General features: G+C 38.5%; 2 protein-coding genes across 2 annotated transcripts; one reads left to right on the top strand and one right to left on the bottom strand.

Annotated features, from left to right (window-relative positions):
* Positions 1-2,222: 2,222 nt before the first annotated feature.
* Positions 2,223-9,313, bottom strand: golt1a (golgi transport 1A). Its single transcript, XM_084743712.1, has 4 exons — positions 9,174-9,313; positions 7,996-8,087; positions 2,929-3,107; positions 2,223-2,720 (listed from the first exon to the last, which is right to left on the bottom strand). The coding sequence occupies exons 1-4, from the start codon at positions 9,196-9,198 to the stop codon at positions 2,591-2,593; spliced, it is 426 nt and encodes a 141-aa protein (XP_084599838.1). The 5' UTR covers positions 9,199-9,313; the 3' UTR covers positions 2,223-2,590.
* Positions 9,314-15,092: 5,779 nt separating this feature from the next.
* Positions 15,093-15,794, top strand: LOC146330981 (zinc finger BED domain-containing protein 5-like). Its single transcript, XM_084742649.1, has one exon. The coding sequence runs from the start codon at positions 15,093-15,095 to the stop codon at positions 15,792-15,794; it is 702 nt and encodes a 233-aa protein (XP_084598775.1).
* Positions 15,795-25,548: the final 9,754 nt, after the last annotated feature.

Genomic DNA, 25,548 nt, shown 5'->3' with positions numbered 1-25,548 from the left:
TCTCTGCCCTCTTCATTTTAACTTATTCTTAGTGTCATGTTTTTCTACTTTTACTGTTCTTATTTCTTTTACTGTGTCTTATTGCTTTTTCTATGTTTTAGTGTTTGTGCTTGTGTCTTGTTTTACTTCAGTCTTAGTTAACTCCTGTTTGGCCCTCTGTTATTATTTTTCCATGGTATCCTGCTCTTGTGCTCTTTTACTTTGTCTGTCAAAGCACTTTGTAAACTCTGTTTTTAAAGGTGCTATATAAAAAAAAGTTATTATTCACATCCTTTACTTCAGGAAAAACACTAACACCACACTGAAAATACTCCATTACAAGTGAGAGTTCTGCAGCCAAAACCTTACATGAGTCAAAGTACTGAGTATTATCAGCTGTTATTAGTATGAAAAGTAAAAGACTATTGTGCTGTAAACTGCTGCCTTACAGTAACTAGTAACTGTACCTGTCAGGCAGGGGTCACGTTAACCGAATATTTTCCATTGTTGACCGTTTTTTTTAAAATGGTGAAGGTCATCTGTCATTTTGACAGGTTGCAATTCACACCCCTGACCACTTGGTGGCGAGTGAGCATATGAATTAGCTATTGTCTCTCTTGATGCATGACCTCGTTGGCTTCACTCGGAAAAATAGGTATGTTCAAGATGAACTGCGCCTCGCCTGGAGAGTAGACGAGATCAGGAGGCCGCAGCAGGAGGTGGAGACAAAAAGCTGCAGTCAAGTTGGTCAGTTTTCAACAGACTTACAAGAGACTAGAGGAGAAGACACAAACATCCTGTTAGATTAAAAGAAGACATAAAGTGCGTTCTTGATCGCTGATTTAAGTTAAAATAGAGGACATCCCCCTTTTATGTAACATCTGTTCTTTTATCTGCCTTGTAAACCACTAAACTGTTCTTTTGATAAGTCATATATATATAACCTTTATTATTATCAGACACAAAATATCTGCTTGCTGACAGATTAAAACTTAATTGCACAACAGAAGACCGATATGTCCAACATTAAATATTACAATTACACAGAAAATTAGTATTTTATACAACACGTGGTGTTTGTTGTCAAAATTAAGAGCCAATCAGAGCCTGTAAGCTTGTCGATCAGGTGACAGCCAGGCGTGTGCAGTTGGTGGAGCAGCTGCGGCGCCTGGCTCTACAAACTGCGACCGCCTCGATCTCGTGAGGTTATTGTTGCCCACGTGTGCATGACGTCAGTGCAAGTCGGGATCAAGTCGGACACAAATCTAACCGGCATGCACTGTGCGGCGATCACCACTGATCAATTCTGCGTAGGCCTGGATCATCTCAAACACACCTAGTGAGTGAGTGTCAGCAGCTGAAGTTTCTTCAAAAATCCCAATAACAATGATGGTGTTGATAAAAGAGGTATGGTGTAGATTCTCTGTTCAGCTTGTTCAGACTGAATATTAATTAAAAATGAATGAAAATTAAATGCTATTGAATATGTCATTTTTATCATTTTAAAAATTAAAGTGACAGGTAAAAATAGATTATGACAGGATTTTTATGACCCTGTCAGTCAAAATGACAGACAACGAAAAAGTCTAGCGCAACCTCTGCTGTCAGGCAAATGTAGAGCAAAAAGTTGAGTAGAACTATAAAGTGGCATAACATGGATGTAATTCAAAGTTCTCATTTAGTACTTGAGTAAATGTACTTAGTTACATCAAGGTTTGTGTTATCATATTTCTCTCACGCTTATTGAGGTGCTTTTTTCTTACTTAAGTCTTTCAGCATAACAAATTGTAAAATAAAAATGTAATTATTATAATGTACCTTAACTTACCTTGTTAGGCTATTAAAAGCATCCATTCAGCCCAGCAAGTACAAATAAAAACCTTCTTATATATTAAAATACACTGGTGTGATACCTTTACACAATTCCCTGATTTTCAATATAGCCCCCCTTGGAGAAAAAATCACCAGCTGCCACTGGGCAGATGCCCCTCAATTCTAAAATGTCCCTGTGGAGTCTAAGTGTCAAAGACTGTCACTACTGAATATCATATATCATTGGTATGATTATTATCTTTACTTCGTTCAGTCTGCAGCCTCTCCTGATTGATAATATTGCTATTGTAATATTATAAAACTACCTATTAAACCAAACTGCATGCTGCAATTTTTATGGGATGATGGTCCCATAAACAGTCCAACAGGGAATATTATACAGCATGTGAAACATGCATGTCAGCATGTCAGATAATAAAGAGAAATGTATTTTACTTAATTCAACAAAATAACAAGATATCAAGATGTTTAAATAAAACAATAAATGAAATGTAAAATTACATGAAAACCATCCTATACAACTTAAATTCACCAAGGTTTTAAGTTAGAGTAGCTTTAAAGCAGCTTATTATTTAACTGCTTAGTTATTTTTAACCTCTATGGTACAAAATATATATATTGAGCAGGTAGTCATCAATATTAACAGTCAGTCCTCTTCGCTGCTACACCATGCGCTTCTGTTCAGACCATGGAGGAGCTGCTGGAGGCAAACTGAGAGAAAAACAAGAGATTTCATTAAAAGCATCAATCCATTGAATCCCTGCAGGACATCACTGAATTATTTCAAATGTGATTTAATTGGATTTATTTTCTTATTCAGTGTTAAGCCAAAAACAAAACATACCGCATTGAGGAACGGGATGTTCACAGCTGACAGCACAAATCCCAAAGCCATGGGGAAGAAGGACCTACAGACAATGAGACAACAATCAGATGGGAAAATCATTTCTGGTGTTTCATCTTTTATTTTTGAAACAATTCATTTAATTTATTTATGTATTAATTTATTTAATTAATTAAATATTTATTTATTTAAATTTTTTAATATATATATTGTTGAGGCAAAGATTTGTTTGAAGTGACGTCCCTCTGTCCCAGAAACCCTACTGAATTTACCGGAATAAAAGCACAAAGCCGTAACTCTCCACCAGAAGTCCAATGATGGGCCAGCGGCACAGCACTAGAGCCACACCTCCCAGGAAGAAGAAAGAACCTCGAAACTTGTGTCTTTGGAAGAAGAAGAGAGCTGTTCTCCTCAAGCCGATGATGAACATCAAACCACTCAGAAACAGAATCTGCAAGGAGGGAAGTCAAAAACAAAAATATGAGAGTGAATATTACATCACATACTCACTCATAATTAATGTTACATGTTTAATTGTTTCAAATCTGATATACTTAAGTGGCTAGTAAATTAGATTAGATAATACTAGGACATTAGACCCCAATTGCATGACAATAGATCTAATAATATTGATGATGATCAACAACAACACAGAAGCTCTATTGCATAAGATTAAAAGGATAATATGTAGAAGTAAAGTGAAATAGATGGAATATGTTGAAAAATACTCAGAACATTTTCTGCTTCAAAATAGAAATATTGCCAAAAAATATTATTAAACCGTTGAATGAATGTAGGACAGCTGTTACATCTACAAATGGCATCCTTAAACTCTAATGGACTACTACTATCATGATGGCTGACAGTCATCATCCACTGATGCCTCTACCATTGTAACATTATGATTGAACTCAAAGGACCCCATCTTAAACCCAGCACAAAGCCGTTGAGCTGTGCCAATTTTGACACATCCCAGCCAGCATGTCCATGTGGGGCCCACAAGGGTTAAATACGGGCTATGTGGGTACTGAGTGGGCATGGGCTTGAACTGGGCAAATTTTGCAGGTCCCATGTGGTTTCAGTTACATGAGCCCCACGTGTGATGCCCCATGTAAGTGGGCTAAGTGGCCATGGGCATAAACAGGGCAAATTTTAAGGGCCCCATATTTTTTCAGAAATATGGGCCCCACATGTGAAGCCCATGTAGGCTGGCTAAATGGCCCCATAAAGTGTATATGTGGGCTAAGTGAGTCTGGGCTGGAACTGGGTAACATGGATATAGGCCCTATATGGAATACAAGTGTGCTAAGTGAGCATGGTATGAAACTGGCAAAAACTATGTGGGACCGATTTGGTTTTAGTTACATGGGGGCCACATGGTAAGCCCATGTGGGCTGGTTACATGGTTCCTATAGGGAATATAAGTGGGCTTAGTGAGCGTGGTATGGATTTGGAAAACACTATGGGGGGCCCATGTGGTTTTAATAATGTGGGCCCCACAATTGAACCCTATAAGGAATATGAAGCCCCTTTTAGACAGAATTTGCATGACATATGTGTAAAGAAAGTCTACCTATAAGCCTTGGTTGATTTACACACACAAAAAAAACAAAACCAACACTTGAAAAGTGCTTTCTCGGTGTGTACTTATACATAGTGAGCCAGCTTTTAGTAAACTAAAGGCTCGCAGATACACATGTCCGGCATGTGAACAGCACCATCAGCCTCTATTCATCCTCTGATCTTATCTTATGGAGCAGCTGGACTCCACTCACACACTTTCTGCCTTACTGGCTTGGCCATTTATACAGGACACAACTCTGCCTCTGATACTACCTCAGAGCCAGATCAATTCTGAACTGTCATTCCACCTCTGGGCCAAATACAGATGATGGGGCAGAAAATTAGAGTAACAAGAATGTCAGAAAAAAATGCTATTTATAATTTCATTAAAGCTAACATGTGTTTACAGGTTGGTGGGTTGCCAGTATCCACTGTAGATCCCTGACAAGTGGAGGCACAGTTCACCCTAGTTAATGGGAGCAGGGTAGAGACCTGAGCAGCAGCATCAGCTGGGATGACCTGTCCTAAGGCAAATATAATTAATTAAATTACTGGCTCAAAAGTATATTTCAGTAAAGAATACAAGACCTTAAAAAGAAAAAAAGAAACATTGACTAAATAAACGTTAACTAAAGGTAAAACACATTTTTAACTTGAAACATTACCACCCCTGGTGATTGTGAAACACAACTCTGGGGTTTATGACCATTTCCTGATGATCAAACCTGAAGAGATCATGAGAAAATAATTGTCGAACTGAATTATTTCAGTTATTTCAATAGAAAAAATAATGCCTGTTATCACCAAGTAAAAATCACTTATAGCAACATGAAGTGAAGTGAAAATAAAAATTAGAAAAAAAATTAAAACTATAGCATTAGTCCTTGTCCATTTGACACAAATAGGTATGTGAAGGTTGGTGCCGTACAGATTAAACTTTGTTATATAATATAATGTATAAATTAAATATTATTGTGTGTGTGTGTGTGTGTGTGTGTGTGTGTGAGAGAGAGAGAGAGAGAGAGAGAGAGAGAGAGAGAGAGATGGAAGGATGTGGGGAGGGACAGGAAACCAGGAGGTGTGTTAATTAGTTTTGGAAAGGTAAAAAAGAACGTGTGCTTTCCGCCACATGGGCACGGTTTCACCCCACTGTAACTGTCTGCTTCACAGAGTAGTCCTACATCAAATTTAGTTTGTGATTTGTTCACACCTAATTCCGACAAGTTATAGTTTAATCATAACCGTAATTTTCGGATTTTACAGATTAGATTAGGAGTTATGCGGGTTCTCTGCGGATGGATATGCTATTGGAAAACCAGTTCCCTGGCATGACCGATTGGCACTCAGATAGTTCCTCATCTCCTTTCCACTGTCGCGGCTTAATTAAGGTAAGACTAATGATTTGTCAGTACAAGTGGATTTTTCCAATTTGTTTTATGTGTGCAGAATGTAGTTTACAAAGTTTTGGAGGCAATAAACATGCTTAGCATGGCATCATTAGCTAACAAAACCTGTTTGACATTGTTGGCCTGGGCAGGCCAGGTGCACCTCCAGGTAGACAGCAACCGAAAGAAGCTCAGTTACAAGTGAATTTAGCTGATGTTGCCTCTCATGTAGACTTTTTCTGACCATGGGGTACAAAACATGTTAAATCACAAAGCATTGCCAGTAAATAAGTAACATTGTGGCTTGGTTGCTTGTCATTTTATCCCCCTACCCCGCGAGCTGAGACTATAGTGAAATGCACAAGCATTCCTTGAAAATGGTGATTGACTACTTTAGTGGGTGTTTACATATCTAATGACCTGTGAAAGTGAATGAAATAAATGTATTGTACAGGGTTTCAGCTATGTACATTTAGTAGCGGTGATTTAGTAATTAATTAATTAATTAATTGATTAATGAATTAATTATGAATTTGACAGTTTGTGTAATTTGAACCCTGATTTAATTTATGGCTGCACAATATACAAAATAAAATGGTTTGAAGCATGTGACAATTTTGCCATTACAGTGTAATGTAACAAGCAGAAGTTAGAGACCAAGACTTATTGAGTTGTATTTGGAGTTTAATTTTCAATTCAATGTATTTAAATAAAGTTGATTCAAATTTTTCTATGGCCATCAAACTTATATTCAACACAGTACATTATTATATCTTGGATATGTGCGGTTGTATGCATATATGTAAAAGGAAATTTATTATTTTAGCAGATAAAACACATGCTTCTCCAGTGTATTTTATGTTTTTTATTATGGTTCTTCCATTGTATGCAATGATGCTTTGAAATGTATCTTTTTGCGGGTCTCTGAGCATCTGATATTTTGTGGGCATCACCAGTGGCCAGAGTATCAAGAGGTTCCAACAGTTCCAAAAAGGTAAATGAACACATCAATTGGTTCTGTATATGTACAGCATTCTAAAAATATGGTTAAAATGTTTTTTACATTAGTTTAAAAATCAGTTAAGGGATATAGAGATGTAGTATATGTATTTTGCCAGCAGGTGGCGGTTCTCAGTGTCAAGTTGGGCAGGAGTTCATTTTTGCTCAGTGAGTTCCTGTGAAGAAAGAACAACTTGAACGTCATGTAGCTGTTTTTGAGTTTAGGAGGGCTAAGAAATGACTAATATCACTAATAATAGCTTTTCCCACAAATGCTCAATAGGATTTAGATCAGACAATTATGCTGGCCAATCCATTGTACTGTACTCGTCCAAAAAATAAAAAAATAAAAAATTGCAGTGGTTATAACCTTTTGAATGGCTGTCTGTTTTTTCTGTCTGTCACGATGGTTTCATAATGTAAAAGTTAGGCTAGGGTTATTAAGTTGGCTCTTGTGATTAATTTTTAGGAGCATTAAATTATTTTTAAATAATTTATTTAAATTATATTAAATTAAATTAATTTATTAAACAGCTTGGGAGTAATTGTGATGGTTAAATGACTTATTATGGGGAGAATGGAGGCTCTCTGCCTTCCACCTAGCATCTCTTGGCCGAAAACCAACCTTGCAGGATCAGAGCCTCTGACCCGGTGTCCCGGCGGCACCACAACACAAATATGCCCCTGTAATCCATAATCTCTTGTGACCACTTTTAAAATGTAAAAAAAAAAAATAACACTTCACAAGAACCATTCACTTCAACTGTACTGGACTTGGCTGCAACGCTGTTTTCCACTGAAGCTCCAGGAGTGTTTTGTGAACTGGAGATCTTCACCCATCCTCACATTAGCACTGAGGTGAGTAGATATTGAGGGAAATTACATTTTTGGGTGAACAATCGCTTTAAGTAATAATAACAACAGTAATAATAATAATAATTAATAATAAAAATAATAAACCTTTCCTAAATAAAACAATTGTGACAAGTATGTTGTAATAAAAAGTGGTGTCTACTTATTAAGTGCAGTGTTTCTTCACTGTGAATAGGGAAAACCCAGAAAGTCACAAAGTTCAACTAAGCTGCTTTATTTTATGTGTATAGTGAAGACTGGTCATTTTTGACACTGAGGACAAAGGGAGTATACAGAATGTAGAGAAGGGTTAAATGACAACGCATCATGTTTAAGAGGCCACTCATAATGACTACCAAATTGTCCCCAAAAGTGTGGGGGTTTTTTTGTTTTTTTTTGGCAGATTGCAATGTCAGCTTTTAGTTGCACACTGCCACCAAATCCCCAAAGTTGAATGATGTGTCTCTGAATGTTGATATGAATTGATGATGGTGTGATGTTGACACTGTGCAGATTTGTGCAGCATGAAAGATTACTTACATTCCCAAAGGCCAGCAGGACAGAGTCAAAGTACAACAGCACACCAAAGAGCAAGAAAAATAAGCTGAAGCCCATCAGGCCAATACCGATTTCTGCGAGACAAACATAAGCAGGGGAAGTAAGAAAATGACAGAAAAATTGGAATCAGCTCATTTGGTGGATGTAAAACTTTCCAGTAAGCTGCCTATATAATAATAACAGAGCAATGATTTACACATATTTTGGGAAAGATGCTTTACTATGCCAGCATGAAATCAGTCCCCACTGGACAAAACTATTTGGGTTTAATAACATTATAAACAGGGTTGCTTCAACTTGTTGCAACCCAGTACAACATGTCACATACACAGCAGATCATAGATTAATGTAGACCTACTATTTAAATTGTATTGTCAACAAATTTCATGAAAAGACCAAAATAAACAAAATGTTAGTCTCAATAGTTTCTGACTTCCCTAAGCTGACATCAAAATAAGGGTATCAAAATTGCAAGAACAACAACATTTTGTGTTTTAGAATAAAAACATGGTTATTTAAGGGAGCTCCAGAGGCCCTCTAACCAAGTAAGGAGAATCAGCCAATGAAAATGTGCCTGATTCTTCCAAATGACCACATTAACCACAAATACATTACACACAGATACATTTGATGTATTAACATGTTGATGCATAGACACAATGAATGATGGGCAATCTCAGTCATGATAAGGTGTGCATGAAACTGTGATGACTGGTGTGGTACAGCTCTGAAAGGCCTGCTATTGGCTGATTCAGTGCATTGTGGGTAGTTGTAGTCGTAGTCCTTATTTTCGGACACTCAAAAGTCAGTCAGCACAGTGGAGCCATGCTAAAGATTATGTGTCAGTTCCTGTCTGAAGACCAAGTTTTTTGCAGAACTGCTCATTCTGTCAACATATGTTCTCCAAGTGATTCTGTGGCATTCATAGATACAAGTGGAAGAGCCTGAACTGCTTACTGACAGTTAATTTACCTCAGTGAACCTGTCAAAGACTTTCCTTTAGTATTAGTATTATCCCAGTCCCAGTCTTTTAACTTGGCATTTTCACAAGCACATCTATGTGTTATGCAATCAGGCTACACCTCTGTGCCCCAGGACTCACTTGGAGGATTACAGCTTCACCCCAACACTTATGAAAAGAGAAATGGAGCAGCACTTACTCTGGAACTCTGTGATAGCCACCATGGTAATCCCCTCTGTCTTCCCTCCTCTCTGCCTCACTGGTTGAATGTCAGGGACAAATGAATCCTTCCTTTTTCTCAGCAGTGACCTTTGTGCGTTGATGTTGTCAGTGTGTGTGGTGAACATTAACCAGACTGGAGTGAACACTGGGGATTCTGGGAAAGGGTTAACTACCTAAGTGATTAGCCATTTACCACTCAAAGATATTTATTTCTCACTTATCTTGTGTTTGGGCTCCTGACCACCTCAGAGCAGTTTTGACTGTTTCAGTTCTGCGCTTCACACTGTAAGCTGATCAGCTGTTCACAATGGTCAGTTGTCCTTCAATATAAAATTAATCCCATTATCCTGAAAACAAAAGCTCACCACTCTGAAAATACACATTCTGCAGAAGTTTGGTTTCTTTCTGTCTTCTGTCAAACTCCATTAACATTTGTTCAATTTAACTGTTACAAAACATTAATGACTTCTACAACATTTCTGACAACTCATAAACGGATCCTAAGCCATTTGGTGAACATTCAGCATTAATTTGAACTCTGATGTGAAATAGGCAAATTAAAAAAAACAAGTGACCATGCTAGACCATGTTAGAAATTTCAAAGGTGTCCAGTAGGCCTGTTGTGTTGTTGTCAGTGAAGAAGGGAAGAGAAAATAAGTTTTTCAACTTGGCATGCTTCCTTCATCTCTGATGACATATCATGGTCATTTTATGATTTATTACAGTATTTATACAATACAGATTTCTCCTTTGACACCTCCCACATTTTCTTCACTACATTTTAAGAGGGAAATAATTTTTGATTTGTTTTTCAATTTGTAGATGAAATGGTTACTACTCTCAACAACAACCTGAGTACCGCACTAAACAAAGTTGCAACTGTAAAGGTTAAAAAGCAGTCATATAATAAAACATCTCCATGGATAAACCCCACCATCCATGATCTCAAAAGATCATGCATGGCAGCAGAAAGAAAGTGGAGAAAAACAAGACTAGAGATCCATCATATCATTTATAAAGAATGCATGGTAACTTACAATATCACTGTTCGCACTGCCAGAAAGGCGTACTTCTCCAAGATCATCACTGAAAACAAAAATAACTCTAGAACACTCTTCTCCACTATTGAAAGACTATTAAATCTGGCACCAACACTGACTTCCTAAGCCTCCACTTCAAAATGTGAGGAATTTGCAAGGTTCTTCAACAATAAAATCACAGCCATCAGAGCCAGTATTCCTAAAACTCCAGTGCATCCCTTCATTCATCCTCAGGAAAATTGGGCAACCATGTGCAACTTCAACAGCATCTCAATCACCGACCTCTGTAAGATTGTTACCCAGTGCAAACTGTATTGGAATTAGTGTTTCAGTTTCATTATATGGTCTGTAGCACCACCTTGTGGGGATTGCAAGTATCTGCACTGAGTGAGAAGTGAACTGAGAGAGAAACAGGAAGCAGAGCGAGCACAAGTGTGACAATCCTCTTAATTTTTTGCTTTAAAGTCCACAAAACTGCTTCATCCATAAGTTATCTGTTATTTACATCCATATTTGTATGTTTAGGTAACTATTTCTTGAGTTTGGGTACAGTATTTTGATGGTGGTTACTTTTAGTTTGTTACAAAATTACATTACTGGACATAGATGTATTAGTGTTTGATAGCTGAAACATTCTTATTCTTTTATATTTACTGTTGTCCTTTCATTGTTTATTACATATTTTGACATGCTTTTAAGCGGTTGTTCGCATTAATTTGCCAGTAATATGTTTTCTGTAACTTTTTCTCTAATTACTACTAGAGATGTTAGTAAGTGCTTACAAGGTATTTACTTGTCTGTATTTTGTGCTCTTTTGCAGTTTTACAAAGATGAAATATTTTTTCTTTCATTAAATTCTGCCAAACACAACAATCTGCCTGTTCCTTGGAGGAAACAATGATGGAAAAGTATAATGTTAAGCTGGCTGTATAGCTGAAAAATACGTTGCCTGCAACAACTTTTACTGAGGACAGCACAGAAACCATCATCCTGTTGCTTTGACCCAGCCCCCTCCTCACTCCTTAAGAGTGCTTTCAACTAGACTTGCACCGATTTCAACTTTCTTAGCCGATTCCGATTTCCGATTTTTGAGGGGTCTGACCTACCGATTCCGATTTTGGCCGGTTCCGATTTTCAGTCTTTCTAAGAACTGTAATTGACAGCATTCACAAACATTTTTGCAACTTTTCTTGTAAATATGTTCATAATAAGACACTGACTATTAAATATTCATTTAATACTTTCTCCAAAATCATCCAGATTACAACCAGGCCTTGTTATAATTTTATATTAAGATTATGAATTGGGTGAACGTGATCTCGCGATATCAGCTCGCGGGATTTCGTGGGACGCGATTTCACGTGATCTTTTGTGGAAGCAGATGTAAACAAACCGGAGACTAACGCGGTGCAACAGTTTGAAGTAAAACTTTGCCATGAGAAAAACAAACACAGAAGTTAAACGTGTCTGGATGAGAAAATGTTTGAGGAGACACATCAACACAGGATGTTTATTCTTCAGCCAGAACAGGAGGTGAGATTTTAACTGTCCCTCTGTGAACAGCAGTCTGCTGCTAGCTTGGTAGCATTAGCCTGAAGTGCGAGAGAGTTTACGGCTGTTTTGCGACATTGTCAGCTGCTCTGTCTCGTTGTAGACTGTCTGTCTTCTCTTTATCTTGTTCTTGGAATCTGTCTCTGACACCAGCTTCAAGCAGACGTGTGTCAGTGTGTAGCTGTTATCAGCGCTGTGTTGACGTCACGGTCAGTTTGTCTGCTGCGCGCATGACGTGACCATCGTGCAGAACGTGTGTTTGACAACGACGGGCACAGAACCGGATTTGTGACGCTGACCGGCCGGTCACCGGTCAAGGCCAGTCATGTGAAAACCGGCCCGATTCCGAGCATTGCCGATTAATCGGTGCAAGTCTACTTTCAACAATATCTCAAAGTCTGTTCTCAAAATTATTAACACATCCCTTGAAACTGGAATCTGCCCTGAGGCTTGTAAAACTGCTGTCGTGAAACCTCTATTGAAAAAGCCTAATCTAGATCCTAGTGTGCTGAGCAATTACAGGCCCACATCAAATCTTCCATTTCTAAGCAAGATTCTAGAAAAAGTCGTTTTCTACCAGATTAATAACTTTCTTAATGAACACAATATTTTAGAGGAATTTCAATCAGAAATTGAAAGGTTTGAAAGGTTTCAGAACTAACCACAGTACAGAAACCTTACAAAGATAGACAGTGATCTGAGACTTAGTGCCGATGCCGGCAAAGTCTCAGTCCTAGTTCTCCTGGATCTAAGCGCTGCATTTGACACAGTCGACAATGAAATTCTCCTAAACGGCCTTGAGCACTATGTTGGACTCTTTAAATCGGTCTTAAACTGGCTCCGAACATACATTACAGGAATAAAATTTTTTCGTTTGTCTTGGGAACCATTCGTCAGGGAGGTATGACATAACTTCTGGTGTTGCACAAGGAAGCTGCCTCGGCCCTCTGCTGTTCCACCTACACATGCTTCCTCTCGGTAATATCATCAGGGAATACAATGTTAATTTCCATAACTACGCTGATGACACGCAACTGTATATATACGTAGAGACAAATGACATAGATGCTGTATGCTCCCTCACTACCTGCCTCTCAGCAATAAATTCCTGGATGAGAAATAATTTTCTAAAATTAAATGAGGACAAGACAGAAATTCTGTTAGTCGGCCCCTTATCAAAAAGGAATGACTTGCTGAAAAAACTGGCCATTTGTCCTCCTGGGTAAAACCAGAAGTAATGAGTCTGGGGGTTATCTTAGACTCTGAACTAAGATTTACCCCCCACATAAATAAACTGACCAAGGTGGCATTTTTCCAGCTCAGAAACATTGCCAAGGTACGGCCATTCCTGACTTAGCAAGACGCTGAAAACTAATCCATGCATTTGTTTCAAGCAGATTGGACTATTGCAACACACTATTTACAGGTCTTCCAAAAAAGTCCATTGACAGGCTACAACTAATTCAAAATTCGGCTGCTAGATTACTGACCAAAACGAAGAAGAGAGAACATATCACTCCAGTTCTAGCCACATTGCACTGGCTTCCTGTGTCCGCCAGAATTGAATTTAAAGTGTCCCTGCTAGTATATAAAGCTCTCAATGGCCTAGGACCATCCTACATTAGAAACTCTCTGCTGTTCTATGTTCCATCAAGACCTCTCAGGTCCTCCAGTGCTGTTTTTTTAGATACCCAAAACTATAACAAAAAGAAAATTGGAGATCCAGCTTTTTTCAGCTATGCTCCCAAACTGTGGAACAGCCAAACACATCAGAGGCAGGCTCTGTTGAGATGTTCAAATGGCAGATAAAGACACATCTTTTCAACCTAGCCTTCACAGTAGTTGAAAAGTAGTAGAAAGGCTAAGTTATTAAATTCCTCTTTTTTAATCCATGCCCGATGGCTTATTTTAAATTGTCATTTTATACTATCTTTAGTATTATCATTATTATGTGTATGTTTGTATGTATGTGTGCAGAGGTTGCGCTAGACTTTTTCGTTGTCTGTCATTTTGACTGACAGGGTCATAAAAATCCCGTCATAATCTATTTTTACCTGTCACTTTAATTTTTAAAATGATAATAATTACATATTCAATAGCATTTACTTTTCATTCATTTTTAATTAATATTCAGTCCGAACAAGCTGAACAGAGAATCCACACCGTACCTCTTTTATCAACACCATCATCGTTATTGGGCTTTTTGAAGAAACTTCAGCTGCTGACACTCAGCTGCCGTGACACTAGGTGCGTTTGAAACGATCCAGGCCTGCGCAGAATTGATCAGCGGTGATCGCCGCATAGTGCATGCCGGTTAGATTTGTGTCCGACTTGATCCCGACTTGCTCTGACGTCATGCACATGTGGGCAACGATAACCTCACGAGATCGAGGCGGCCACAGTTTGTAGAGCCAGATGCCGCAACTGCTCTCCACCGACTGCAAACACCTGGCTGTCACCTGATTGACAAGCTGACAGGCTCTGATTGGCTCTTAATTTTAACAACAAAACACCATGTGTTGTATAAAATACTAATTTTCTGTGTAATTGTATATTTAATGCTGGACATATCGGTCTTCTGTTGTGCAATGAAGTTTTAATCTGTCAGCAAGCAGATATTTTGTGTCTGATAATAATAAAGGTTATATATCAGAGGTAGCCAACACGGTGCCCGCGAGCACCTGGTCGCCCGCATGGGCCCAAGGAGTCGCCCACAGGGCATGTTCTAAAAATAGCATGAGTCACCATATAGCTCAGTCTAAAAATTGTCTAAATTATTTTTTTTTTTATCAACAACACTTGCATAATTGTAGAAAATGGCAAGTTTGCATATAACATTTTAAAAATAAAAATATATTATGTATTAATATATGTCGCGCGAGACCTTGCACGTCCATAGCGAGCGGCCAGGCGAGCTAAGTAAGTCAGCGGTTAAGATGGCAGAAAAGCGAAAGAAAACATACTATTTTCAAGAGGAGTGGGAGGAAGAGTTCTTCTTCACAAAAGTGAAAGAGAAGAGTGTATGTCTCATCTGCGGGGCGACTGTGGCGACGGCGAAGCGGCACAATGTCGAGAGACACTTCATTACATGCCACCAGAGTTTCAATGCTAGCTACGCACCTGGCAGCGCATTGAGGGCAGAAAAAGCCCGCGAGTTAAAAGCAGCTTTGGGCAAACAGCAGTCTTTTTTCACGAGGCCAGCGAAAAAGTCCAAAAAAACAACTGAAGCTTCGTTTAGAGCTGCGCATTTTTTGACGAAGAACAAGAAACCCTTTTCAGATGGAGATGTACTCAAAGGAGCAATGATGGTGATTGCAGACACCGTGCTCAAAGATGAGAAGAATGGTGCCGAAGCCATCTCTGCTCTCTCCGACGTCCAACTGGGGGCAAGTACGATCGCCAGAAGAGTGTCAGCTATGTCCGGTAACTTGACAGAGCAACTGGACCGGGATCTGAGTACGTGCAGGTGGTTTAGCATCCAGTGTGATGAGTCAGTGGACACCAGCAGTACAGCGCAGCTGATGGTGTTTGTCCGAATGGTGTTTAATGATTTCTCAACGAAAGAGGAACTCCTGACGTTACTGCCACTGAAGACAACAACAAGGGGTGCGGACATCTACAACGCGGTAAAGGAGTATTTCGTGGAGAAAAGGGTACCATTGGAAAAGCTGGTGTCTGTGACAACAGACGGCGCTCCCGCCATGACAGGCCGACATTCAGGCTTCATTGCGCACTGTAAAGGTGACCCAGATTTCCCCAAATTTCTACACTACCACTGCATCATTCACCAGCAGGCAATATGTGCAAAGGTGACCGGCTTTGATCATGTGATGACTGCAGTCATTAAGATCATAAACAGCATCCGCTCAAAAGCCAAACAACACAGGTCATTCAAGGTGCTGTTGGAGGAGCTGTCAGCTGAATATGGTGACCTGTTACTACACACAGAAATCCGATGGCTCAGCAGAGGATGGGTTTTACAGCGTTTTTTTGTCACTTTTGGGTGAAATCAAAGACTTCATGGAATCCAGAGGGGAAGATGCCTCGCTGCTTGAGGACACTGAGTGGATACTTGACCTTGCATTTCTAACGGACATAACTGGGAAACTGAACCATTTGAACTGTGAACTGCAAGGCAAAGGTAAGACTGTCTCTGACATGATCAGTGCTGTAAATGCATTTAAAGCCAAAATGAACATTTTCTCTGTGCATTTACAGAGAAAAAAATTGCTGCACTTCCCCTCTGTGCAGTCAGTGTTGAATGACAATTCTTCAGCATCTGGAGCTTTTGACCGAGCTGCAGAAAAGTACTCTCAACTCATAAACAGACTTGGGCAAGAATTTGAGGACAGGTTTTGTGACTTTGATCAGCTGGAGCCATGTGTGTCATTCATTTCAAATCCTTTCATGCAAGTTGACATGACATGCATTGCTGAGCAACTAAGTGCAACATTTGACTTGGATGCTGGAGAGTTAGAGATAGAAATTCTCACATTGCAAAGTGACATTCACCTCAAAACCCACCAAGGTGCACCAAACTTTTGGTGCCTTGTGAACCCAGATAAGTACAAAGGTGTGTGCACAGCAGCTATGAAAGTTGCCTGTCTTTTTGGTTCAACCTACCTGTGTGAATCAGCCTTTTCTGACATGAACTTTATTAAGAACAAACACAGAACACGCCTTACTAATGCACATCTGCAAGATGCAATTAGAGTTGCAGTGTCAGGTTATACCCCTGATTACAGTACACTTGTGAACAGTATGCAATGCCAGGCTTCTCACTAACAGTGGGACCAATGAGGGGTTTATAGACGTGTCAGATGTGATGATTTGTCCAAAAATGTGACAAATTTGTTAAAAATGTGACAGAAGTGATTGTTTGTTCAGAAATTGTTGTTCAGATGTGACTTTTGTACAAAAATGTCAAATTATTTGTCCAAAAATTTGACAAATTTGTTAAAAATGTGACAGAAGTGATTGTTTGTTCAGAAGTGTTTGTTCAGATGTGACTTTTGTACAAAAATGTCAAATTATTTGTACAAAAATGTGACAAATTTGTTAAAAATGTGACAGAAGTGATTGTTTGTTCAGAAGTGTTTGTTCAGATGTGACTTTTGTACAAAAATGTCAAATTATTTGTACAAAAATGTGACAAATGTGGTTATTTGTGCAAAACTCTCAAATTATATGAAAAAAATATCAGAAATGTGATAACTTACTTTCAAATGTTGGAACACATTGTTCAAATGAACAGGAAATAAATTAACTGGCATGTTTAAATATATATATCTGTGTTTCCTATGGTGGTAAATCATTATTAATAGTTAATGATTGTGAGGAATTAGGACAGTCAGTATGCTATTAAATGAATAATATTTATTTAAAGGTAAACAGTGCAAATTTATGTTGTTGGGTAACAAGTAGCCCTTCATATTACTCAGAACCTTTGAGGTAGCACTCAGTTTAAAAAAGGTTGGTGACCCCTGTTATATATATATATATGACTTATCAAAAGAACAGTTTAGTGCTTTACAAGGCAGATAAAAGAACAGATGTTACATGCGTCAAAAGGAGGATCTCTTCTATTTTAACTTCAATCAGCGATCAAGAACGCACTTTATTTCTTCAGCTATGATCATGATCTGCAAACTACAGGTAACCTACAGGTGATCTAACAGGATGTTCGTGTATCTTCCTCTACTCTCTCGTAAGTCTACTGAAAACTGTCTGACTTGACTGCAGCTTTTTATCTCCACCTCCTGCTGTGGCCGCCTGATCTCATCTACTCTCCAGGCAAGGCGCAGTTCATCTCGAACGAACCTAATAGCTAATTAATATGCTCACTCGCCACCAAGTGGTCAGGGGTGTGAATTGCAACCTGTCAAAATGACAGATGACCTTCAGATTTTTCCGTCACCGTTTGAAAAAACCGGTCAACGACGGAAAATATTCGGTTAACGCGACCCCTGAGTATATATATGCATATATATATTCTTTTTAATCCTCTTTAAATGTGTGCTATTCTTGCTTAATTTTAACTGTATGTATATATATATTCGTACTTTTTATTCCTATTCTACATAGTTTCTATTATGTGAAGCACTTTGAGCTGCATGCTTTGTATGAAAGGTGCTATACAAATAAAGTTTATTATTATTATTAGTAGTAGTAGTATTATTAATTGAAAAAGCTGTGTGATTTGTGCAGGAATTTGCAGTTCTGTTTGCTTGTGACGGTCGATGTGAGACACATTCGTACTGACAGGTTCGCACTAAAGAAATGAAGCAATGCACCAGTAAATCAGTAGACTGGGAACCAGAGGGGTATACTACGAAGCCAGCTCAACACAGCCAGGCTTTCTTTGCATGATCTGTGATCAGAGATAACGGGTATCACGATGGTGGTTATCAACTCACTTTGTTAACCCAGGCTTTCATTTTCACCAGATAGCACGCATACATCTCGCCGACGTCAGCCTCAGATCGTGCGACGGCATTCTACTCCTGACGTCTGTAAATGCATAGGAGAAGCATCGGCCCATAGGCGGGATTATGCACATCATTTCAAAGTCAGCGATAGGTCGGCTGTGGATCGATTGGTGCCAACGGAACTGAGAGCAGGCTTTGGAGACGGAGAGGCTACTTCATGTCAGCCAGGACTAGTCTTCAGGTAAGCTCACTTAACGTAAATATATAAAAAATAGCTGTTTTATAAATATGACATACAGGTTAGCAAGATAAATCGGGATTTAGCAACATAAGTTGTTAAGCCCTGACTGGGTATGCTAGCACAGGTGAAGAGCCCAGATGCCAACTCCTAACAGGCTAGCAAGCTAGCTTAGCAAACATTAGTTGCTTAGACCTGACCAGCAAATGTATCAACTAGCTCTAACTTCATTTAGCCATTGCTAGGTAGCCATAAGTCTTTCCAGCACGTGAACAGTCTCCATCTGGACAACAAATCAGTGTTGAATTTGGGAAAGGGTCAGGTAACGTTAGTTAGCGTTAGCTGTTAGCTAGTAGCTGGTGGGCTTCGGTGTTTTTACAGCTGCGGAGCTAACTTTGGTGGTTAACTGGCAACTAATGAAGGGAGGCTCTGCTCCATTTGTGTTTTGTCTTTTTCTCCACCTTGCAGGCTCATAAGTCTGCCAGCAGTCCAGACCGTGCTGTCCGTCTGCGTCTCCCAACCGGCCACCTGTATGTTTTTATCTGTTCTCTTGTTTTTTTTTCTTTTCTGTTGTTTTGACTATGCAGTCCAAAATAAATGTATGATCATTAACTTGAATCGTTCGTGTCTCTTTATTTCATTCACACACTAAATTAGGAAGCTATTTTGATGGTCAAGCATATTGTTTTTTATTGTCATATTGCCATATTCCTATCATATGTAAGATGAGATATTATGAGAGATATTATGAGATATGAGATATTTGCTGATAGAATGATTCGACCTGAATAAATAAAGGTCATAGAAGCTGTAGAGAGGCTACGCTGTGCAGCTTTGATACATCGGCCAAATGCCGATGTCTCGGAGACATCTTCCTAATGAGCAAATGCTCTCCATATGACGTTGCAGCCACTGGTGGACAAAGTACTCAACCCCAGTACTTGAGTCCAAGTATAGATACTCCTGGTCAAACATTACCCAACTACAAGTGAAAGTTGCTCAGTCAAAATTTTACTTGAGTTAAAGTACTAGGTTTCTTGCTTTTAAAAATAATTAAGTATTGAAAAGTAAATGTTTTTAAAAATACTTAAGTATTCAAAAGTAAAAATATCAATACATGCTGTATTGTTTTCATTATGCATTTACAGAAGCTTGTAACTCTCTGAAACCATCTAATGATGCACTGATGCTTGTAGAACCTCTCTGCTACACAAAGCCTATAGAAACACCTATAAAAACTTCAGCATAGAAATACAATCAAAACCAAAAAGGACAGCTGTTGTCATTTTCTGATGTGTATTAAAATCACATCATAAAATTAGAATGTAGTGGAGTCAAAAGTACAATATCTGTCTTTGAAATGTAGTGGAGTGAGAGTCAGAAGTTTAAAAAAAAAAAACAAATACTCAAGTAAAGTACAGAATTCCACAGCTGTGGAAAATATACAAAATACAGTATGGCAAAAAGCAACATTGTTGCTGCAAATAAAGCAGGAGAAGAAGAATGCTGTCAGAAAATTACTGATCGACTAAATGTGGTCTTAATGCTGCGGTTTATTCTAACATGAAAACTGCACATTAAACAATAAAACTCCATACAGCAGATTTAAACATGATGAAGTCTGTCTGACACTGTCCTATGATGACAGAGCAGCCGCGTCGCCAGACAGATTTCACTGGGGCACGTGCCCCAGTATTGATCTGCTGTGCCCCAGTAAAAATTTCACCAATAAAAAAAAATCACGTCAGAGTTTTAAGTCTACATAGCATAGACTACAGCGCACATTCATTAGAGACGCGGAGATCACTTAAGTTTTTGACCAAACCAACGTAAAATGAGTGTAACTGATTTAAGACTGTCTGTGATAAATGATGATGAATTTTCTAATCAGTAATTTGAGCTGCAATATCACCAAGACAAAACAGATAACAGTAAAAAGTATTCAAAGTGTCTGTAGTTGCTTCATCATTATTTTACTGTGTGGATTATATACAATGTCAATTTAAAGTGTTAATGTGATCTGGAGCAAACGGGGAAAATGACTCTGCATCACCAAACGGAGGTTACCATGACAGCGCGATGCATACAGTTTGTGCCGCTGTTACATTTTTTTATTATATTGATTATCGTTCGGTGATATTACAAACATACAGCTCAACAACTTTTCATTTTTAACGTCTTTCCTCAGTTTAAAAGCTATATCGCTCATAAATAACCTTGTTAGGACAATAATTATTTAAAGAACGACGCTTTTTACAGATGATTTAATCTGAAACTCTGAACATAACCCAGACAGCACGATGAATAAAGTTGCATCGCTGCGACGTCTTCCCAATGAGCAAACGCTCCCCATACGACGTCGCAGAGACGTCGGCATTTGGTCGAAAATGCTCTCCAGACAACGTTTGGCCGATGTATCAAAGCTGCACAGCGTAGCCTCTCTACAGATTCTATGACCTTTATTTATTCAGGTCGAATCATTCTATCAGCAAATATCTCATATCTCATAATATCTATCATAATATCTCATTGTACATGTGATAGGAATATGGTAATATGACAATAAAAAACAATATGCTTGACCATCAAAATAGCTTCCTAATTTAGTGTGGTAATAAAATAAAGAGACACGAAGGATTCAAGTTAATGATCATACATTTATTTCGGGCTGCATAGTCAAAACAACTCCAGCACAGAAAAGATAACCAAGACAGAACATATAAAAACATACAGGTGGCCGGTCGGGAGACGCACATGGACAGCACGGTCTGGACTGCTGGCAGATTTATGAGCCTGCAAAGGGGAGAAAAAGACAAAACACATGAGCCCATGTTGTTCAATTAACTTATACTATACAATATTATACCCATACTTCACAAATAAACACGTACAAATAGACACACCAAGGAAGGAAAACGTAGCTGTGCCTTTTTTCCCGGCCGCTGTCTGACCTTAGAGAGCCACCGTAGTTGATAAGAGACCTGTAGCTTATAGTATTAGCCCTATGCTCTTTAGCTATTAAACGTGTTAAAAAGCACCACAATAAGACCTCCAAATAACCCATGCTTCATACAGTGTCACAGGCAACACTGTATGAAGCACCATCAGAAAGCATGACTTGAAAATATGAACCACAAAAAGTTTGCGTGTATTATTTTGCGGTGCAGTCCGACAGCCCTGGCTTGACCGCGGATAGCTGCTGAACTCCGGCCAGCTCTACAGGAGAGGCGGAGAGGCGGGGGGGGGGGGACATGACAGAAACAACTGGAGTCTGTTGTGTTTTCCACACACCTACGTGAAGTCGATATTAACTTCACTTACAGTACAAACACACCAACAAAAGTCTATAACCAGTACCGAACTATGAGAAAATGTTACACCGAGTCATATTTACAAATGGAGCAGAGCAGAGCCTCCCTTCATTAGCTGCCAGTTAACTGCTAAAGTTAACTCCGCAGCCGTAAAAACACCGAAGCCCACCAGCTACTAGCTAACAGCTAACACTTACTAACGTTACCTGACCCTTTCCCAAATTCAAAACTGATTTGTTGTCTAGATGGAGACTGTTCACGTGCTGGAAAGACTTATGGCTACCTAGCAATGGCTAAATGAAGTTAGAGCTAGTTGATACATTTGCTGGTCAGGTCTAAGCAACTAACGTTAGTTAAGCTAGCTAGCTAGCCTGTTAGGAGTCGGCATCTAGGCTCTTCACCTGTGCTAACATACCCAGTCAGGGCTTAACAACTTATGTTGCTAAATCCCGACTTATCTTGCTAACCCTGTATATCATATTTATAAGACAGCTATTTTTTATATATTTACGTTAAGTGAGCTTACCTGAAGACTAGTCCTGGCTGACATGAGGTGGCCTCTCCGTCTCCAAAGCCTGCTCTCAGTTCCGTTGACAGTGGCACCAATTGGATAACGTGCAATGTATCGATCCACAGCCGACCTATCGCCGACTTTGAAATGGCGCACATAATCCCGCCCTCTGGCAAACCATGTCCCTGCTATGGGCGATGCTTCTCAGACAGACGTCAGGAGGAGAATGCCGACGCACGATCTGAGGCCGACGTCGGCGAGACGTATGCGTGCTATCTGGGAACCCTACCAGGTTATGAGTTTAGTATAAGTTACCATGGTGATATAGCAGGTTAAAAGAGAGCCACCTTCGTGACACTGAAAATCCTGGCTTTAGACTCAACATAGCTCACTAACACATTAATCTCGCTTCGTAGTTACACCCCTCTGTTGAGTCTACGAGCTCGTGTTTGCTCATGCTCAGGTAAAAAAATTAGTTATTAAAAAAAAAAAAAAACCTAATCCAAGTATCACAATATTAAATTAGTGTAACCTAATTACTTCTCATTACTTTTGAATTACTTCTATACCAAATATGGTGAACGTGTTTAACCCAAATTTTCATGTTCATTGTTAGGTCTATTTATTTATTGTCCAGCTATATGAATAAACAGTGAGATTTCCACATTTCAATAAAAAAAAAAAAATTAAAAAAAAAAAAAAAATATATATATATATATATATAAAAAAGTTGTAATTCTGCTAATAATCCCAATTTTAACTAAATGTATGTGTCTGATTACAAAACTTTTTCCCCCCTGTAACTATAATGGAATACAGTTACAATATTTGTATCCTGATTATATAATACTTTTACATGTAATCTGTTCTGCGCCCACTAATAACATCCATGGAAATTAACTGTGAGAGTCCTGATGAATAAACCTTTCTCATGGCAGCCATATTGGTTTGTAAGGCAAAAGACAGTGGTAATAATTAAGGGCACAGTCCATGTAGTGTGTAGCAGAGCCTTAACAGTGACCTTACATGAACAATAGCACCCTGACTCTGTTTGACCTGAATGGAACACAACTTCAACTGATATCATTGGTAACACTTATGTTTACAGTACCATTTCATGTCAAAATGGCTGCCATGATGGTCTGTTCACATGTGAATTAGTGTGATGCTAAAATTGTCAGTACTATTATTGTCAAGTAAGTTTAGAGAATGAGAAAGTAAAAGACAATGCAAAAAGTAACCATGAATATAAAATGGAAATATTGGCAATAAATAATATGAAAAAAATATTTAAAAACAAAATGCTACATATCTCATTTTGAAATGAAAGAGCTGTGCTGTTTGTTCAGGACATTTCAAAATAATGACCAAGCTGAAGAATGTGGAGAAGTCAGGATGAAACCTAAAAAATATGCATAACATATAGAAGTCAGTATAGCTAGAACCATAAAACACAAAATGAATGTAAGGTTATATTATCCTATGTAAAAAGTGGATGTATTGTATTGTTTTATGTGTATGTGAGAAAATAGTGACTGTGCTCGAAGCTCCTACATTCAGACACAGTACAAATAAAGAGAGCTGTCATTTCCTACATTTGCCACAAGAGGGAGTATCACCTGAAGTGAGCACCTCTGTCAGGTGGAAACAAAAGCAACGCACACTGGACTGTAGTGTAGTTCTATGAGGCTGGACATAACGATGTCATTGAGAAGAGTTACAGTTTGGTTGTTGGTAAAATTTGTGCAAATTTGAAAAAAAATTTAAACATTAACAATTTTCAAAAATTAAAATTAAAAATTAAAAGATATGTAACATATTTGTTTTTGAAGTGAAAGGGCTGTGCTTTTTGAAGGAATTTGAAAAATATTGAACAAGGAATGAGTAGAAGTTCACAGTATAAAGTATGAAACAAACACAATGTATGGAAAATATTGTCTGCATTGAGTCATTTGTGGAAACTACATTTATGTAACATTTAGGGTCTGTAGGAGTGGATACTGGTTATTTTATTTGATTTCATTTCATTATGTGTGTAATTTGTGCAAATTCAAGCAAATATGAATATGTACAATAAAAATATTCAAAGAAATATTAAAATATATGTAATATATTTGTTTTTCAAATGAAAGAGCTGTGCAGTTTGTGCAGAAATTTGAAAAATATTGACCTAGTTCACAGTATGAAGTATGAAAAAAATTGCATGGCATATGGCAACATATGACGTAGAGTGAACACAGCACCTGACACTTCCTGAGGTACAGTACAAGGTTTAGGATTGTGCCAGCCCACATTATAATGTGGTTCAACACTCTGCAAGTAGCCAAGATGCATTATGTTATTCACGCCAGCTGTGCCACGAGGTGCAGTGCTTGTTGTGGAGACTGATGTAGCCGCCTAACACAGAGCAACTTAATGCAGACGCACTCACTGTTTGCATTTCGGCGATACCATCAAAATGCCAGTCACATAAACGTTACGTTGCTTCCACAGTCAAAAGATATAATCAAAACTACAAAGAACTGTTGACTAAAAGACTTACAAATTATACCAAACACCTAATATTTACAGAAGTTATCTGTAATAGTTACCTAATTCAGCACTGCATATGGCTAGCATGCCATACGTGCCATGGATGTGCCAGCAAGGTGATGGAGGGTCCTTTGAAGAAGGCCCACTGCAGTGCGTGAGCAGTTTGTATCTCATAATTTTGACTTTTTTATCTCATAATTATAACTTACCTTGAGCATATTTTTTTTCTTTCAGTGGCAGAAGTGGGCCTCTATAGTTGGCAGATCAGAGCATAGTCATATGATTTTTTTTTCGTAACCTATCAGATGTAACTGTTTTGGCCCTGAAAAACTTTGCTCTCCTGTTGATAGGAGGATCAGGTCACAGAACAGTCACACATACACGACAAATCCAAGGTTTCAACAAACAGGTGCAATAGAAGTCAGACAAAAAGTGTTGGAAACAAAGCATTCAGACTTACTAGGGAGAGAAGAAAACATGTTGGGTAAAATTAGTACACATAATATCAGAAGTTACACAGTGACTGTGTATTTTGTCTCTGGTGTCTCTCAGCAACAGCTCAAATGAACACATACACAAACATAAATGCATGCATTTATACAAGTAGATTTCCTTGTAGTTTGGTTTCAGTAGATGACTGACTAATAAATTAGTGAAGGATGTTGATCACAAATGCAACATGTCTTCAATAAAAAAGTGACTCATCTAAGCTTTGATGTGGGTGAAAGAATTCAGTCTGTC

This window comes from Lutjanus erythropterus, chromosome 2 (genome assembly GCF_056507025.1).
Source record: "Lutjanus erythropterus isolate fLutEry1 chromosome 2, fLutEry1.hap2, whole genome shotgun sequence".
Taxonomy (NCBI): Eukaryota; Metazoa; Chordata; class Actinopteri; order Lutjaniformes; family Lutjanidae; genus Lutjanus; species Lutjanus erythropterus.
The sequence above is the reverse complement of the archived record's forward strand: the minus strand, read 5'-3'. Positions and strand labels throughout refer to the sequence as shown.

Bases quoted from the DNA above. Each gene is read 5' to 3' on its own strand.
- golt1a (XM_084743712.1), bottom strand. From the start codon at position 9,198: ATGGTGGCTATCACAGAGTTCCAGA. The intron at 3,108-7,995 runs GTAAGTAATCTT...CCCTCCTTGCAG, and splicing joins TCCTGCTGGCCTTTGGGAAT to ATTCTGTTTCTGAGTGGTTT. The intron at 2,721-2,928 runs GTAAATTCAGTA...CATTGTCTGTAG, and splicing joins GGCTTTGTGCTTTTATTCCG to GTCCTTCTTCCCCATGGCTT.
- LOC146330981 (XM_084742649.1), top strand. From the start codon at position 15,093: ATGGTGATTGCAGACACCGTGCTCAAAGATGAGAAGAATGGTGCCGAA.